The sequence below is a fragment of the Triplophysa rosa genome, linkage group LG14 (assembly GCF_024868665.1).
Source record: "Triplophysa rosa linkage group LG14, Trosa_1v2, whole genome shotgun sequence".
Lineage (NCBI taxonomy): Eukaryota > Metazoa > Chordata > Actinopteri > Cypriniformes > Nemacheilidae > Triplophysa > Triplophysa rosa.
This window is the reverse complement of record NC_079903.1, coordinates 552,695-568,597: the sequence shown is the minus strand read 5'-3', so window position 1 is coordinate 568,597 and position 15,903 is coordinate 552,695. Positions and strand designations below refer to the sequence as shown.

The following is a 15,903-nucleotide window of genomic DNA, read 5'->3' as shown; positions in this document are numbered from 1 at the left end:
AATTTCATCTCTAAACCTTTGAAGAAATCTCTTAACAGGATCAAATCTATGTACAAATTTAAACGATACTTCTTTCACTTTGTTTGTAAAAAAAAGCTTCCAGTTAAGATTATGTTTGGTGCATCCTCCGGAGGTCGGATTTGTCAACCGCATACGTCGTCAAGGTTCATTATTTCAGAAAAGCAACCGTTATATTTCAAATTAATGATGAAACTACAACGATTATACGTCTCGAGAGAAATAAATGTTAATCGTATAATGTCTTTTTTTACTGAAATGTTAGAACCTCGATGGCGTGCTGTGGACAAACGCGACCTCCGGCGGACGCGACCGAAATGATCCCTGCCAGGATCTGTCCGGGAAAAAGGGCGCTTAAAATGTCTTAAATAGAGATGCATGTCTTTATAAACCAAAAACTGTCATAGTTGCGTAAAAATGCTTGCAACCATTTTAACTTAAACAAGCCGTGCATCTGTTTAAATTATGTTTAAGTATTACAATGATAAACTTGGCTTTGATTCGTACTCGTTGTGAGTAAAAAATGCGCTGGCTGCGTGCGTGTTGTCGCCTGAAGATGACGCCATCAGCGTGCTCCACGCGCTTCAGTGTATGGGTGCATGTGGGTGTTGTGTGATCTGCATTAACGACACACATTGTCTTTTGATAGTTTTTTGCTGGGTAAATATCAACATGTCTTCAAGTTGTCGTAGACCTGAACACACGGGTCCTCCTGAGGTGGTGAGTGATGACGTGTGCGCGACATTTCTAATGTACTAACACTGCATTTCCCCTGTTCCCTTACACCTAGAAACTTAACTGCGCTTTTAAACATTTTTTACCTCAGCGTTTCTATGTATATGCTGTTTTTTCTAATGATAAGTTTATTATGCAGATTCTGTTTTGCGGATGTTTACACATGTCACGTGTTCTAACACTTTCTAGTTGTTGCTAGTTGCCTTTGCTTGCTAGGTTGTTTCACGTTGTCAAAATCCTTCACCAAGGAAAATGTACATCTTTTTATTTAGTTAAAAACATCCAAATCGAGATATTAACAATAATAACAGCAGTGCTGTTGTTTTACAGTTCTACAATGAGGAGGAGGCCAAAAAGTACTCGCAGAAGTAAGTGATGACAACATGGCTAACAGACACCAGTGTTTTAATGACCTGATGATAATACACTGATGTTCATTCACACATGATCAGAGTGAGCATGCTGCTATTAAAGCACTTCTCTTGAGTCCATCTGTATTCATCTGTAATATAACCCACAGTAATAAAATATAAATGTGACTGTCTGATTACAATCCAATAGACATGTATTGTCATCACAGCATCACATTTAGTTTCCTTTCTACTTTGTATTATCTCTGCTGTTTGTAATAGATTGAATGTATTGTGTAAAGCTGCTTTGCAACAAAATGATTTTATGAAAGCGCTATAGATACAAACTGAAATGTGTGTTATGTAGCTCTCGTATGATCGAGATCCAGACGCAGATGTCAGAACGTGCCGTTGAGCTCCTGTGTCTTCCAGAAGACCAGCCGTGTTATCTGCTGGATGTTGGGTATGTGTGTATATATATGAGTTTGATTCACACCTATACGCTCTGTCTTCACTGTCTAATATGACGTTCACGTTGATTTTCAGATGTGGCTCTGGACTCAGTGGAGATTATTTAACTGAAGTGGGTCACTACTGGGTTGGTGTGGACATCAGTACAGCCATGCTGGGTAAATAAACTCCACACACACACACACACACACACACACACACACTGACCGTCATGAAGCATATGGCTGATGAGCTGAATGATGTATTTGGTCACTGAAATCTCTTGAGAGGGAATCGCTGTTTGTGCGCAGGCGCAGCTTTGGCAGCTTCCTGTCTAAAAGCACGAGCCAGTGACGTTTCAGTGTGACAGGAGTAATGATGGGTAAAATGTACTGAGCGAACGAGTCTGAACTAGAGTGACCTGGTACTTCTCGTTCATGAATGCAATAAGCGAATCAGTCGTCTCATTGGTGAGCGAACTGAAAAAGGAAGTGAGCGGATAAGTCATTTGTGTCCAAACTGAATGTGACGGGGCTGGATGGATGCAATGCAAAGACCCTTCTGAAAGTTCTGACTTTGTAGTCTGCACCCGATTCTGCTCCCGCTTTGTCCCGCTGTCCAGTGTTGGGCTCTGTTTTTAAATACTTGATTTTGGCCATTGAAGGAAGGCCTCATGGTCTTAGGGCTTAGGGCATTTTGCCCTGCCCTTGTTTGCACGACACAGTATGGGTCTATATTGTTCTGATTCTAGCTCATTATTCACTGGCGGTGTGAAAGCCTTACAAAAAAACAATGACGGCAGCAGTATGTCTTCCTATTGTATTTCAACTTGTGTCCTTCATATTCCTCAACTTCTTCTTTTCATATTTTAGTAGAAGTCTTCCATGTGTTTGCATGAAATAGAATGACAGAGATTATCCCACTAGACCAGAAGTGTCCAAACTGTGCGATGGAGCAGAATGAGAATGAAGTGTTGTTCATGCGTGTTCTTCAGATGTGGCTTTAGATCGAGACGTGGAAGGAGATCTGGTGCTGGGAGACATGGGTGAAGGAATGCCCTTCCGTGCGGGAACGTTTGACGGCTGTATAAGGTCCGTCTGACGGCTGTATAAGGTCCGTCTGACTTCATGGTTTGACGTGGATATGTTTGTGTGGGTTGATTGTGAATGTTTGTGCTGTCAGTATTTCAGCGCTGCAGTGGTTGTGTAATGCAGATAAGAAGACGCACAGTCCTCCGAAGAGACTCTACCGCTTCTTCAGCACGCTCTACTCTTCACTGGTGAGCACACGTTTCATCTGCTCCGTCGTTCAACATCTGGACCTTTTTTCACCTTGATTGTGTTGGGTTTTTTTTAAGGCAAGAGGCGCTCGTGCTGTCTTCCAGATTTACCCTGAAAACTCGGAGCAGGTCTGTATTTCGTGTTGCCGAGCAGTTGTGCCGGCACGTTCACGCACCATCCTAGTCAGAATCTGTATGATGATGATGAATGATATTGTTCTCCTCAGCTGGAGCTGATCACAGCTCAGGCCATGAAGGCAGGATTCACCGGCGGGATGGTGGTGGATTATCCCAACAGCAGCAAAGCCAAAAAGTAATTCCAGCCGTCGGTCTCTTTCCTTCTTGTTGCTCAGCACAGATATATTTGATATGTGCTGATTGTAATCTTTACGTCTCCTGAAGGTTTTTCCTGTGTTTATTTGCTGGAGTATCAGGTGTTTTACCCAAGGTATGTACACGCACACACTTTTATCCAAAGTGACTCACATTGCATGATACATTTGTTTCTGAGTATGTGCAATCCCTGGGATCAAACCCATGACCTTGGCATTGCTAGCGCCACGCTCTAACCACTGAGCTAAAGGAAAGCACACAAACACGCTCTGTGTCTTCTGTGATGGAAGCGTTTGTGTGCGTTTTATTTCAGGGTTTGGATTCAGAGTCCACTGACAGATGTGTATCATCTCAAGCTCAGTTTACAGCGCAGAGGTAAACACTATCACCCACTTCATTCATCTTTCTTGATGTTAGTTCATGTGTTCTGTGCATCACAAGTACAACTTGGAAACGAAAGAAGTGTCTTAGTTTGGGATAACAACTGTAGTAAGCAGCACATGGAACATTTTTGTGATTTGTTTAATCTGTCTGTAAGGTCACGTTTTAAGAATTTGAAGGGGAAATCGGTGAAGAAGAGTAAAGACTGGGTCTTAGAAAAGAAGCAACGGCGACGCCGGCAGGGAAAGTATGTTTGGCATTTCTCTTAAATATCATTCACCTGTGTGTGTGTGTGTGTGCGTGCGTGCGTGTGTTACTGATCTTATTATATTAAAAATTATGAGTCTTCAAAACACGAGGGCCCGGTTTAAAAGACAAGACTTAGATTAAGCCAGGACTATCGTTTAATTAGTTTATTTAACTTGCTTTTATAAAAATGCCTTGGGGTGAAAAACATGACTGGTGTGCATCTTGAGACAAAACCATGGCACAGACATATTTTAAGATAAGTTAGTACAAGCTGTTTTCAGTTAAGTCTGGGACTATAGCCATAAGACTTGTCTACATCAATGACAAGTCTAGGGCTGGACACCGATTAGTCCCGACTAATCGTTTGCAGAATTAAAGTTTGTGTTTACATAATATGTGTGTGTGTACTGTGTATAATAATTATGTACTGTTTATATACATACACACACACACACACACACACGTGTATAATTTTAAGGGAAATATAAATTATATATAAATATTAAATACACATGTAAATATTTCTTAAATATATACATGCATGTGTATTATACACAGTACACACACATATGTGTGACTAATCGGTGCGACTAATCGGTGTGCAGCCCTAGACTTGTCATTGATGTATCTCGATGGGCCTCACAGTGATTGGTTGACCAGTTACAAACATCATTATAGTTACAGCAGCTAATCTGCTCATGGCTTGGCGGGTGCAACCGGCTATACGCACACAACAAACAATTAAATGTCCAGTCTTGCATATCTTGAGCATGTTGAATATTATTACATTAAATGAAAGATGCCATTACATTACTTCTGGTGTTTTGATGAAAACCGTGAATGATCCCAAATTGAAACTTTGCGTTCTGCACCCTCCACCAAGCCTCCTCTCTAGGTGTAAGAGCACACCTGTTAAATCATTTGTGCACACACTGACACTGCCCCCCACTGGTGACATCCCAGAATGCATTACAATTACAATGAGCAATGGCTCCAACAATTATCCTGTTGTATAAGTATGATCAGCCAATCACAGCCATCCTCTCACCTTAAACACTGTTGTTAATGGACTCATCATTTATAATGATTATTATTCTTATTTTAAGAACTCGGTTTTGAAGAGTTGTTTATTGTTTTTGACCTCAAATTTATTCTGGGCTCAGACAGACGGCTCTTTCTGTCAAAGTGTGTTTGAACAGTTCATACTGTTATGCGTTTTGTCATGTGATCTGCAGCTTTGGTGTTTTTCCTGTCTGTAGGGAAGTGAGAGGTGACACCAAGTACACGGGTCGTCAGAGGAGACCTCGATTCTGAGCCTTCAGCTGTGTCACCTCATTCGCTCTGAATATAACTCATCCTGATGTATTCTGAAGTGATAAAGATGTCTTGTCTCAGGAAATCAGCAAAACCTTTGTAATGACTGTAGTATTAAAAGATGTGTTCATACAGCAGGAGGACGATCATAAACTGTGTGCTTGACTGGCCATTGTGTACATTATCTGATTTACCTACTGCACAATGAGTTCAGTTCTGAGATCAGAATTAGATTTTAATGTTAACTGATCAAATAAAAACAGTGATCAACCTTTCAATGAAGCACAGTTTTATTTTCAATTACACATACTTTACACTTACTGTATGCAGTTTAATGTTCATCTTGTAGTGTCGGGTTTGAAGATTTCATCTTCAGAGGTTTTTCCTCAGAATAAAGCAGTGGTAAATTGACACTAGCCACTACTTGTATTTGAAAAATAAGAAAACCTGAAAACATCTTTTGCTGTTTGACACTGATACCACATTCATGTACATCATTTCATTAACTGTTAAAATATTGTTCCGTTAATGGTACTATAAATGATTCAGTTCTTAATTTCTATAATGCATTGTTGCAAAGCAGTGTTACAGAACATACATCGTAGAACATACAGTAGAGACATCAGAATTATTGTGAGAAGGATACACGGCATGTTAAACGACATGTTACATTAGCAACACTTGCTGTATGAATAGTTCAGATTGTTATATTATAGGGCTGTCAAACGATTAATCGTGATTAATCGCCTCCAGAATAAAAGTTTGTGTTTACGTAATTTATGTCGGTATACTGTGCTAATTAATTTTGTATTTATGAACACATACACATAATGCATTTATTTTAGAAAACATAACAATTAATAAACGTTTATTTAGAATTTAAATTATTCGTAAATATAAATTAATACATTTAAATATTTCCTAAATATATAGACAAGTATGTGTATGTTTTGTGTCTGAAATTACAAAATTAATATGCACTGTTCACGGATATATATAATGTAAACACAAACTTTATTCTGGATGCGATTAATCGTTTGACAGCCCTATTATATTCATAGCTTCATTATGAGTATATGTGTTGAGAGGTTCATCAGTGACTGTACCTATATGTAAAAATTCGGGCTGTCAACGTTAATGCATGCGATTAATTTTTTCAGATTAACGCGTTAAAAGTCTTTAACGCCATTAACGCAACATCTGTTTTTTTCTGTCATCATTGTCTAACGCAGTGGTTCTCAAACTTTTTCGTTGTAAGGTCCCTTTGTGTTAAGTGCATCGCTTTGCGGCCCCCCATATAAAGACGTATAATCTTAAACTTCGAATTTTAATTAAACCAAAAACATTCAGTTATACAATGCTGGAACCTCAATTCTTTTGGTTGGTGGTGTCGTTTTGCTGATGTTTGATTGCATAAAATCTATGATATATTTCTATATTTCATAAAATGCCACAAAATCTGTGGCCCCTGGATCCATCTTGGGGCCCCCCCAGGGGGCCACGGCCCCCAGTTTGAGAACCACTGGTCTAATGTTACATTATATAATCACGCTCTTATTCATATAAAGGCCTTTAAACTATTTAGGCGCGATTTGATTGGTTGTACTGACACGTCCAGTATAGATTGACAGCATTTTGTAGCTTTAATGGGGATTCTGCTGTATTTCATGTATTTAGCAGTGTTTGAGAACTTAATTTATTAGACTGGTAGGAAGGGCACACTTATTATAATGGGTTTGATTAGTAGAAAAAAATTATATATTTAATAAAGACATCAGTTGTAAAGCCAACAATATTAGAATGTTGGCTTTCATTCACAGAATGATTCTGTTAAAGAAATGTGTTGTTTCTACATTAATTTGGAGATAAAATGTGAAATTATAGAATGTAAAAGTATATTTAAAAACATAAAAGCTGTGTGTGATTAGTTAGTAAATTTTTTATCGATTGACAGCACTAAAATAAACATGTTAAACAAAAGAAATAGTGTATGTTGAATTTCAGTGTGTGATTAATCGCGTTTAAAAACTTTAATCTGTTGACAGCTCTAGTAAAAATATATTCTTATCAGACTCAAAATCTACTGACCTACTGCAAAAACTAACAAGCCATCTAGGTTTTTTAAAGAAATGAGCACGCATAAAGCATAAATTTGTGTATCATTCATTCAGTCATTTTTTTTAATAAAATTGAAAGTTGAAAATGGCTCCTTTTTTGTTTTGTTTTCCCAAAGAAAAACAAGAATTCAGCTCGATTTTTTGCTAAAAAAAAACACAATTTCTTTGACTTGGGGAGTTTAGCTGGCATAGAAAATAAAACACATTAATATTTAATATTCATGAAATAAACTCAGCGAAAACAAAGTTATGACTGCTGCGTATTTACGCTTTAATACTGGTCTGCACTTCACAGGCACCTTCATCTGCTGATGGTTATTTAAGGCCAGACCGAATCTGCTGACTTGTGTTAATTCTGCGCTTATTTTTTTCTGATAAATCTGCGGAATTCCGTGGAATAGTTTTAAACAAGAGGCAGAGCCTACAGAGAAGCTTCGATTGATGCTCAGTTAATATAGATTACACTAAACCAAATTGGTACTCTGAATTAAACTGAACCAACAGAAAATGTTCATGTCAAAACCATTTTTATATAATAGCCTATTAATTTTGTATTTGGCTAGTTTAATTTTAAACGTCTCAAATATCAAATTGTACATGCTCATTAATCCATTAGGCTCTAGAAATTATAGCGCATTGTAGCAGGCTTAACGCCAAAAATAAGGTTACTGCACTTTTTGTATAGTAAAATATTTGTTAGTTTTCATAATGGATACTTTTAACTATTAAACGTCACATATGCTATTTAGAACGTATTGGACAAAGAGTCTGCGTACTTTGTTCTGCGCGGATTAATCATTGAGATGCGTACAGACTGGGTGTGCCTCACATCCTGAAGAGTGAAGCTGCGGCTCTTTGATCGTCCCCTGGTGGCTGGCTGAGGTATAGGTCATAAACCCCGCCCTCTCCATGTACACAAATGGGACAGGAGCCAAACTATAAAATCCAATTACACTTAAAAAAATTCCAAAGATGTTTTCTGTTATTTGTGTCAGTTTTTCTCATGTTGATGTATGTCCAAGTGTTCTTTTTTTGAATAGGTTTGGTTTTAGTAAGTTATAAGACGTTATAAAAAGGGGTGTGGTAACATGGGCTGCGTCTGAAAGCTTAGGCAGCCGACTTGATGACTCGCTGTCTCATGAGGCACTGCGTTCGGAGGCAGCATTTAGGCATGAAGGCAGCTCCGAGAAACACATTCGGACAGCCTTCAGAGGCAGCATAACAGAATTCTGTTTGAAATATAAACAGAGAGCGTGATAACTTGTGATAACTAATCGAATATTTTAAAACTAATACTACTAATTTCTGGCTAGAAATGCAATCAAAAGTTGTAAAAAGAAAAATTAGAACTTTATTTACACAAAAACTGTGCCATAGCCGCTTTCTTGGCCGCCATTTTATTTTATTGAACTCGAGCCTGCTTGACCAATCACATGCCCCTCGTGAGTACACGGATAGAATTGTGACATTGAAGGCAGCAAAGGATACATCTATGCTGCCTTCAAAAATCGACCTGATGGAGGTATCTCAGGAGACAGGTAGTAAAGCATTTTAGAGCTTTCGGACGCAGCCATGATTTCTTTGTTTAGGATTGAGATATCAAGGAATATGGGCGGGATACCTTGCTCCATGTCGTGCTCACCATACTGCAGACTCAGGCTTAAATGACGTCAATGGCAGTGGCCATAACACTGACGTTTTGACCAGGGCCGGACTTAGGAGGATGGGGGCCCCTGGGCTTGAGTTGTTTTAGCATTTTTAGCATTAGTAAATGTTTTTTTCTCCAATGACCAACAATGACACTTGTTCATTGGTTTACACGTTTATAATGCTTGTTTTGACAGTGGGAGCCACAAGTGGTGCATTTATAGTGTGTAGGAAGTTTCAAACATACTTAAATGCAAAATCCAACATTAATAATCAACATTACAATATCAAGGGGACTACAGTTTTTGACATAATCATAAAGCCCTACCATTATGTATATTAAAATTAAATTTATTGATTCATAATAAGAAAACTACTAAAAAGGAACAAATGTGTGTGTTCTGCCTGTATTTCTGGAGGATCTTGAGAGATTATACGTCTCGGATCTAAAATTTGCGAACCCCTGCATTAACATGAAACCAACAATGAACAATACAGTCAGCATTTATTAATCTTGTTTATTGTTAGTTAATGCCAAATACAATTGTTCATGTTAGTTCATGGTGCATGTTCAATGTTTTTAAAAATATTAGTAAATACTGAAAATAAAGATTAACAAATGCAGACATGTAATCTAATGCTTAACTAATGTTAACAAATGCAACGGTGTAAAGTGTTAAAAATATATTAGTATTCTATTGCAATTCCATCAGTAAAGCATATGACAGATCTATGAGTTTGAAATGCACATTAAAATTGTATTCATATAATGAGATGAAACGTCTTATTATGGCTTAAATAGTTTCATAATAATGAGATGGGTCCATAGTTTTGTAAAGTCTAGTTAACTGAGGTTGTGCAGGGCAAATAGGGCACCCCTCTGTTATAAATCGTTTTAATTACTTTATGACTAACATAACATCATTTTAATGTCAAATTCTTAAATGTAAATCTAAGAGACAGTTTAATGCAGCTCACAGGCCATGAATCCATGAATGGTATATCTGCAAGGTATCATCTTAATTTAGCATTTACATTTTGCCAGAGATCTCAACGTCAGAAATGAAATAACTATCTAAACGCAGTTTGTCCCTTCACGCGTCCCGTAGTTCGGTTGTTTTAACTTTGTTTATTAGTTAGCAGAATGTTTTCATTTTTTATTTACATGGATGGATTTAACAGTGTTTGCGTATTATTTACAAGAACCGCTTATGGCCACAGAACGGGAAATATTAGAAATAAACTCTATATTACCTGTTTTTATTCAGAGATGTCTGCAGAACACAACACTTTTCATAACACGTTTTTTGTAAAAGCAAAGAAAGTGTAACAACAACAACAGCTAGTAGACTCTACTGCATCTACCTGTCGATGAACCGATCTGTCGTCTTCAGTGAGCGGACACAGACTGTGAGGAGCGAGCGTCAAATGGATAACGCGGAGTGGAATCATATAGCGGTGTATTCAGAGAACGTTTTTCGCGGGGATGTGAATCCTCTCTACTCTACTTCGGCTACCAAAGGGCGCCAGCTTGTGAGGGCAAATGGGCAGCGGCTCAAGCCACAGTGCCACCCAGTGAACGCGTTCCGGCTCCCGTCGGTCCGCGAGTTTCAAAGAAGAAATAAAACCGGAGGGTGGCGGCCTGGCGGGAGATGGTGACAGGTATGCTCTGGATTCTCTGCCTAAAGATCAAGGTGTGGTGCCATGGGTGTAAAAATCATTATTTTCTAAATGCTGTTCTTTCGCGTTCTTGTCTCTCGGTTTTTGGTTTTTGGTTTTCATTAAGCGCCGCACTGCGATTGCTCTTGTCAGCCATTAGAACAAGCGTCTTAACGAGCAGACAGGTTTCAACTGAGGTAAATATGATGGATAGAATCCACAAATAACCAACCAGGAAACGCCAACATGACTGACGGAACGTTTAGCCAATTAAACGACATCATTCCTTACATAAGGCAGTGCTATTGAACCTTGGTAGGCCAATGCACAAAGTTTAAATGAAAAATAAAATGACTGGCATATAACTAAACAAATCAAATGAACGAGAGCAGGCGGGCCCCCTGAAGGGCGGGGCCCCCGGGCTGGTGCCCAGTCAAGGCCAATGGTAAGTCCGGCCTTGGTTTTGACTTAATTTTTCTACAATGGAAGTGAAAGGAAGGATTGTGACTTTCTTTTATAAGTGCTGCAAATCTGTCATAAAATAAACCTATGCAACTCGTGCCGTATATTTCAAACGTTCTGAAGGTAGAGTGTAGAATTTGATGAGAAGCAAACCGAAATGGCAAGGTTAGGTATTACATGCGGTATATGAAAATCTTGAGTTGCATTCCAGTGTGCGAGCGCGCACAAGGCAGCGCATCCTTTTGACGTATCAATTATAATACATTTGAATAAAACACAAGATCTACATTATAAGCCACGTATGTGTGTTAATATCTCTGTTGTCCTCTGGTTGTCAGACAGTCATATAGTAATAGTTCTTATGCGAACGTTAATGTAGGCCTATACCAAAGTCAATGCATTATTCTTTCCTCTGTGTATTAGTGTTAACAAATAATTACAACTGATTTAATGATTTATCTTCAATTATTTTTTTAAACTTACTGGGCAACCAAGTAAAGCTTGACAGCCGTAAATCCCTGCCTATACCAAATTGATGCAAGGTGTTAGGAAATGTATGTGTACACAGAAGAAAGCCCTCTCTGGGCACGGTTTGTGTCGAACCATTCATTAGTCTGGCTGTTTGTTAAGAAATAAAATAAATTTAGTTGCATTAGGGTTTGGGTTTGATCTTCAGATGACCAATCAGCAGAATGGGGTGTTTCATTCCCGCCCACATGTAGGGATCAAATAATCAAGCTGTTCATTCATTTTTGTGTCCCTGAACCATAAACGAAAAATCGAGCAGAATTCTTTTTTTTAGATGGAAAAAATGAGCCGTTTTCTCATTTTTCAACTTTCAATTTTAAATAAAAATGATGAATGATACACGGATTCATCCACACTAGTCAGATTATTTGAATTACCCCACAACAGAATCCATCACATGCCAGTAGACACCATTTGAGTTTCCAGTAAAACCAGTACAATTCCCATTTAAAGTTTTGGAACAGGTGTTTTTCAGCACACTGCAAAAAATGACTTTCTTACTTAGTCTTTCTTTCTTGTTTTTCAGAAAAATAATCTTGAATTGAGTGACTAAGAAAAAGGTAAACCTTAATTCAAGTTTATTTTTCTTACCCCATTGGCAGATGTTTTTGCTTGTTTTATTATTATTTTTTTTAAATTTTTTATATTTTTTTACTAATAACAAGACTTATTTTCTTAGGTAAGTTTGCTCATCAAGAAAACGCATCTTGATTCAAGAATTTTTTGACATTTTTACCGGAAAACAAAAAAAAAGACTAAGTCATTTTTTGCAGTGCAGGATAGAATCAAACATGCTCATTACACTGTGATACACATGCAGACCAAAAGGAAACACAAAGCCTGAAGTCCCTGGAACAGGTATAAGCAAATGAACGGGTGACGTGACGCGGAGGGTTGAGATAACTGAGCGGGTGACACGAGGGTTCTCTTATCTCACCCGCTGTGATTAAACATGAAGGATCGCATGCCAGAACTCAGAGTGGTAAGTACAATCTAATCATTTCACTTCTTATTAAATGATGCTCATACTTAAGACAAACGAAGGCGTGATAACACAACATGTGATCATGTCGTTTTCATGAGTCAATAATCAGACCGTTGAGACGTTCTTTAAGCGTTCGTTTAACACCAATAACAACTCATGTTTATCATCATACTGTTCTGCATAAACAGAAATGTAAATATGTTATGAACTGAATGCTAGGTTTTGAGGTGATAAAAACATGAAGTTTATGTGGTGGACATTCATTATTTTCTGGCTGATTCAGAACTGTTGACTGATCCGAGTACAATCATTGACCACTGAACAAACAGACGCGAGACACTTTCAGTCCCGTTGAGATTCATGTATTGATTCACTCATTCACCTGCAGCTGTTCTCTTTCGCTTTTCCTTTACCTAAGATTTGATGAAATACTGTATGATAGAATAAAATCAGCATTAAAGATATAACAGCATATGAGAGTACACATGAATGAAGGGTAGAAGTGAGTTCATGTGTCATCTGTATTTCTCAGGGGAACGCTCCAGAGGAGAACACTCACATGCCTGTTCATATTGACATGGATGAGTTCTTTGAACAGGTACAATGTTCTTCTGTGATTGTTTCGAGTATTCATGTGTGAATGTTACTCATAATATTACGGTGTAAAAACAGATTGATGAAATGTGTTGGGGGACTCATCACATCATCATTTGGATGAATCTTCCTTTTCCATCCATGACACGTGATGCACAGAGGCGAAATTCTTTTCCAAATACAAAACCAGAAATTTATGTGATTGTTATTGATCTGAACATTCGTAAATTGTTGTGTGATTGCACTATAGTTTTTTTATTGGTACGCTGAAAGATGACATGCTTTAGTTTAGTTGTTTATCTGGGCGACACAGTGGCTGGCTGGTTAGCGCAGTTGCCTCACAGCATGAGGGTCCCTGGTTTGAGCCCCGGCTGGGACTGGAAGTCATTCTGTGTGGAGTTTGCATGTTCTCCCTCAGCCTAGAGACATGCAGGTTAGTTAACTGTAGGATAAGAATCCACAGGGACACATGTGGTTTTAAAGGATTTTCAGAAATGTGTTCCAAGTCGTCCTTTTGGTGTGTTTTTATCAATTCAGTTCAAATGTATTTTTATAGCAATTTTACAATTTGCATTGCCTTATATCAGCACTACAAGACAACTTAAACCAAGAAAAACAACATAAGTTGAACATGCATAAAGTAAGATGAACCTTAAAAATGTTTATACAATGTTCAATCTCTATTATTGCAGGTCTTACAGATGACCTAAACATACTTTAGATTTATTATCAACAGGTCAAAGAGAATTTGCAATAATATCATGGGTTGCAGTTAGCATCATGGGAAAAATACTTATTAGATTCAACTTTATTGTCATTACACATGTACAAGTACAAGGCAACTAAATGTAGTTTAGGTCTAACCAGAAGTGCAATAAGCAAGTGCAGGATATACAGTTGTGCATAAATACATAAATACAGGATAAAGCAAAATTATGAAGAATTTACAAGTGGGAATGTACTATGACCATTATATACAGATGGCTATTTACTGAAAACAGAAAATTTACTGATGGATATGTACAATATAAATTAGACTATGCAGAACAGTAGTGCAATGAATATAAAGTGTGCATAAATTATGGACAGCAGCTATTAAGTTAAAGTAAACAGTGCAGTAGATGAGTTATTGCAGTATTCAGTACATAGTACTGGAGTGCAAATGATGCGGTATATGTGTAATAATCCAGTAGTGCAAATAACATTAGTACATAGTACTGGAGTGCAAATGATGCGGTATATGTGTAATAATCCAGTAGTGCAAGTAACATTAGTACATAGTAGTGCAAATGATGCAGTATATGTATAAATAGTCCGGTAGAGCAAGTAAACATAGTACATGTGTAGACAGTCCAGTCGTGCACTTGACAGGCCTGTAGTGCAATAAACAAAACAATATAGCAGCATTAAGTAGAGGTATATGAGGGGGTTGTGGAATCAGCGAGGGGTAGAGTTCAATAGGCAGACAGCTCTGGGAAAAAATATGTTTCTCAGTCTGCTAGTCCTTGTCCGGAGGCATCTGAGGCGCCTGCCAGAAGGCAGGAGAGAAAACAGTCTGTGGGTGGGGTGAGAGGAGTCCTTTATAATGCCGCGAGCTCGACGCAGACAGCGTTTCCTCTGGATGTCCTCAATGGCTGAAAGTGGAGTCCCTGTGATGCGCTGGGCGGTTTTCACCACCCACTGCAGTGCCTTGCGCTCTGCAACAGTGCAGCTCCCATACCAGGCTGTGACACAGTTGGTTAGGATGCTTATATGTCTTTAATCTTATACGTCTTTAATCAGAATATTAGTCAGACTAAAATCTTAAACTAATGTTCAAGTATAAAGCCTTAAACCTGATGTCAGCAGGCTCCCAGTGAGCAAACACACAACGACTGACAGTGGCAAGAAACCAAAACTCCAATGATGTATATAAATTGTAGCAGGGAAGGCACGAGACAAACACGATTGCTGTGTAAAACAAAGGCCCGAAGGGGTTTTATTGTCATACGTGTACCAACAGTGAGAAAAAATATGGAGATGCATGCGGGGATCCACTCGTGCTAGGGTCCGTGTGGTGGGAAAGGTGAGGATGTCCGAAGGTGCCGTGCCAGATCTGTGGGAATCGGGTGAAGGTTCGTGCGGCCGGTCGTCAACCACTGTAATCTGGATTCGCGAAAACAAACAGAACAAAGCAGAGTCAGTCTCAGCATCTCGTGTGGAGTCGTTGCTCACCGGGCTGACTGTGGCTCTTCCTTTTATGCCTGGTCGCGATGAGGTTCAGCTGGTGACGACCAGCAGGTGTGCGGGATGATTGTCTGTGTTTCCATGGCGACGCTGATTGGGAGATGGAGAAAATAACCTTGTGAGAAACTTGTGAGTCGACCAGGAGTGCCAAACTAAGTATTGTAGTATGATCAGCAGGAGAGCCTGGATGCTTAAACTGAATTTGGTGACATTACAGTGTGTAAAGTTAATTACCATTTTTGTTGCAACGTTTTCCTGTTTTGCGCTTTGCAGGCAGTCCCTTCGGACTTGTAGAGATTAATTTTAGACTATAAGGTTCGTTTTGATGAAAACTAGGTTGTCGCTAAGAAAAATAAATCTTATTTGTGTTTATACCATGGTGTGTTTGAATACTGGATTCTGATTGGCTTGAAGGTGTGCATTAAAACCGTTTATTGCACAGGTAGTGCTAGTCAGTTTGATCAACATTTGAAATTAACTGATGTAAATAACTGTAATTTTCACCTGTCTGATCAAAAATGACACTGTAAACATCAATAACAGCTTTAACTTGGTAAATGACCATGATATAAGCAG

At 38.5% G+C, this 15,903-nt stretch overlaps 2 protein-coding genes across 3 annotated transcripts in view; both read left to right on the top strand.

The window, feature by feature from the left end:
- The first annotated feature begins 519 nt into the window (after positions 1-519).
- On the top strand, positions 520-5,387 carry bud23 (BUD23 rRNA methyltransferase and ribosome maturation factor). Its single transcript, XM_057351550.1, has 12 exons — positions 520-738; positions 1,084-1,121; positions 1,471-1,566; positions 1,650-1,732; positions 2,548-2,644; positions 2,736-2,832; positions 2,911-2,961; positions 3,060-3,145; positions 3,235-3,280; positions 3,479-3,540; positions 3,704-3,793; positions 5,055-5,387. Exons 1-12 carry the CDS (start codon positions 610-612, stop codon positions 5,107-5,109), a joined length of 930 nt encoding a protein of 309 aa, XP_057207533.1. The 5' UTR covers positions 520-609; the 3' UTR covers positions 5,110-5,387.
- A 4,006-nt stretch (positions 5,388-9,393) lies between these two features.
- Positions 9,394-15,903, top strand: part of stx1a (syntaxin 1A (brain)) — an 86,404-nt gene continuing 79,894 nt past the window's right edge. Inside the window, exons 1-3 of one of the 2 annotated variants that reach the window (XM_057351551.1) lie at positions 9,394-10,535; positions 12,343-12,504; positions 13,040-13,105. In XM_057351551.1, the coding sequence (XP_057207534.1) occupies positions 12,475-12,504; positions 13,040-13,105 (96 nt within the window). In that variant the 5' untranslated portion in view covers positions 9,394-10,535; positions 12,343-12,474. The remainder of the gene's footprint in view (positions 10,536-12,342; positions 12,505-13,039; positions 13,106-15,903) is intronic. The other variant, XM_057351552.1, reaches the window with a different exon arrangement.

Bases quoted from the DNA above. Each gene is read 5' to 3' on its own strand.
- bud23 (XM_057351550.1), top strand. From the start codon at position 610: ATGGGTGCATGTGGGTGTTGTGTGATCTGCATTAACGACACACATTGT. The intron at 2,645-2,735 runs GTCCGTCTGACG...TTGTGCTGTCAG, and splicing joins ACGTTTGACGGCTGTATAAG to TATTTCAGCGCTGCAGTGGT. The intron at 3,794-5,054 runs GTATGTTTGGCA...TCCTGTCTGTAG, and splicing joins CGGCGACGCCGGCAGGGAAA to GGAAGTGAGAGGTGACACCA.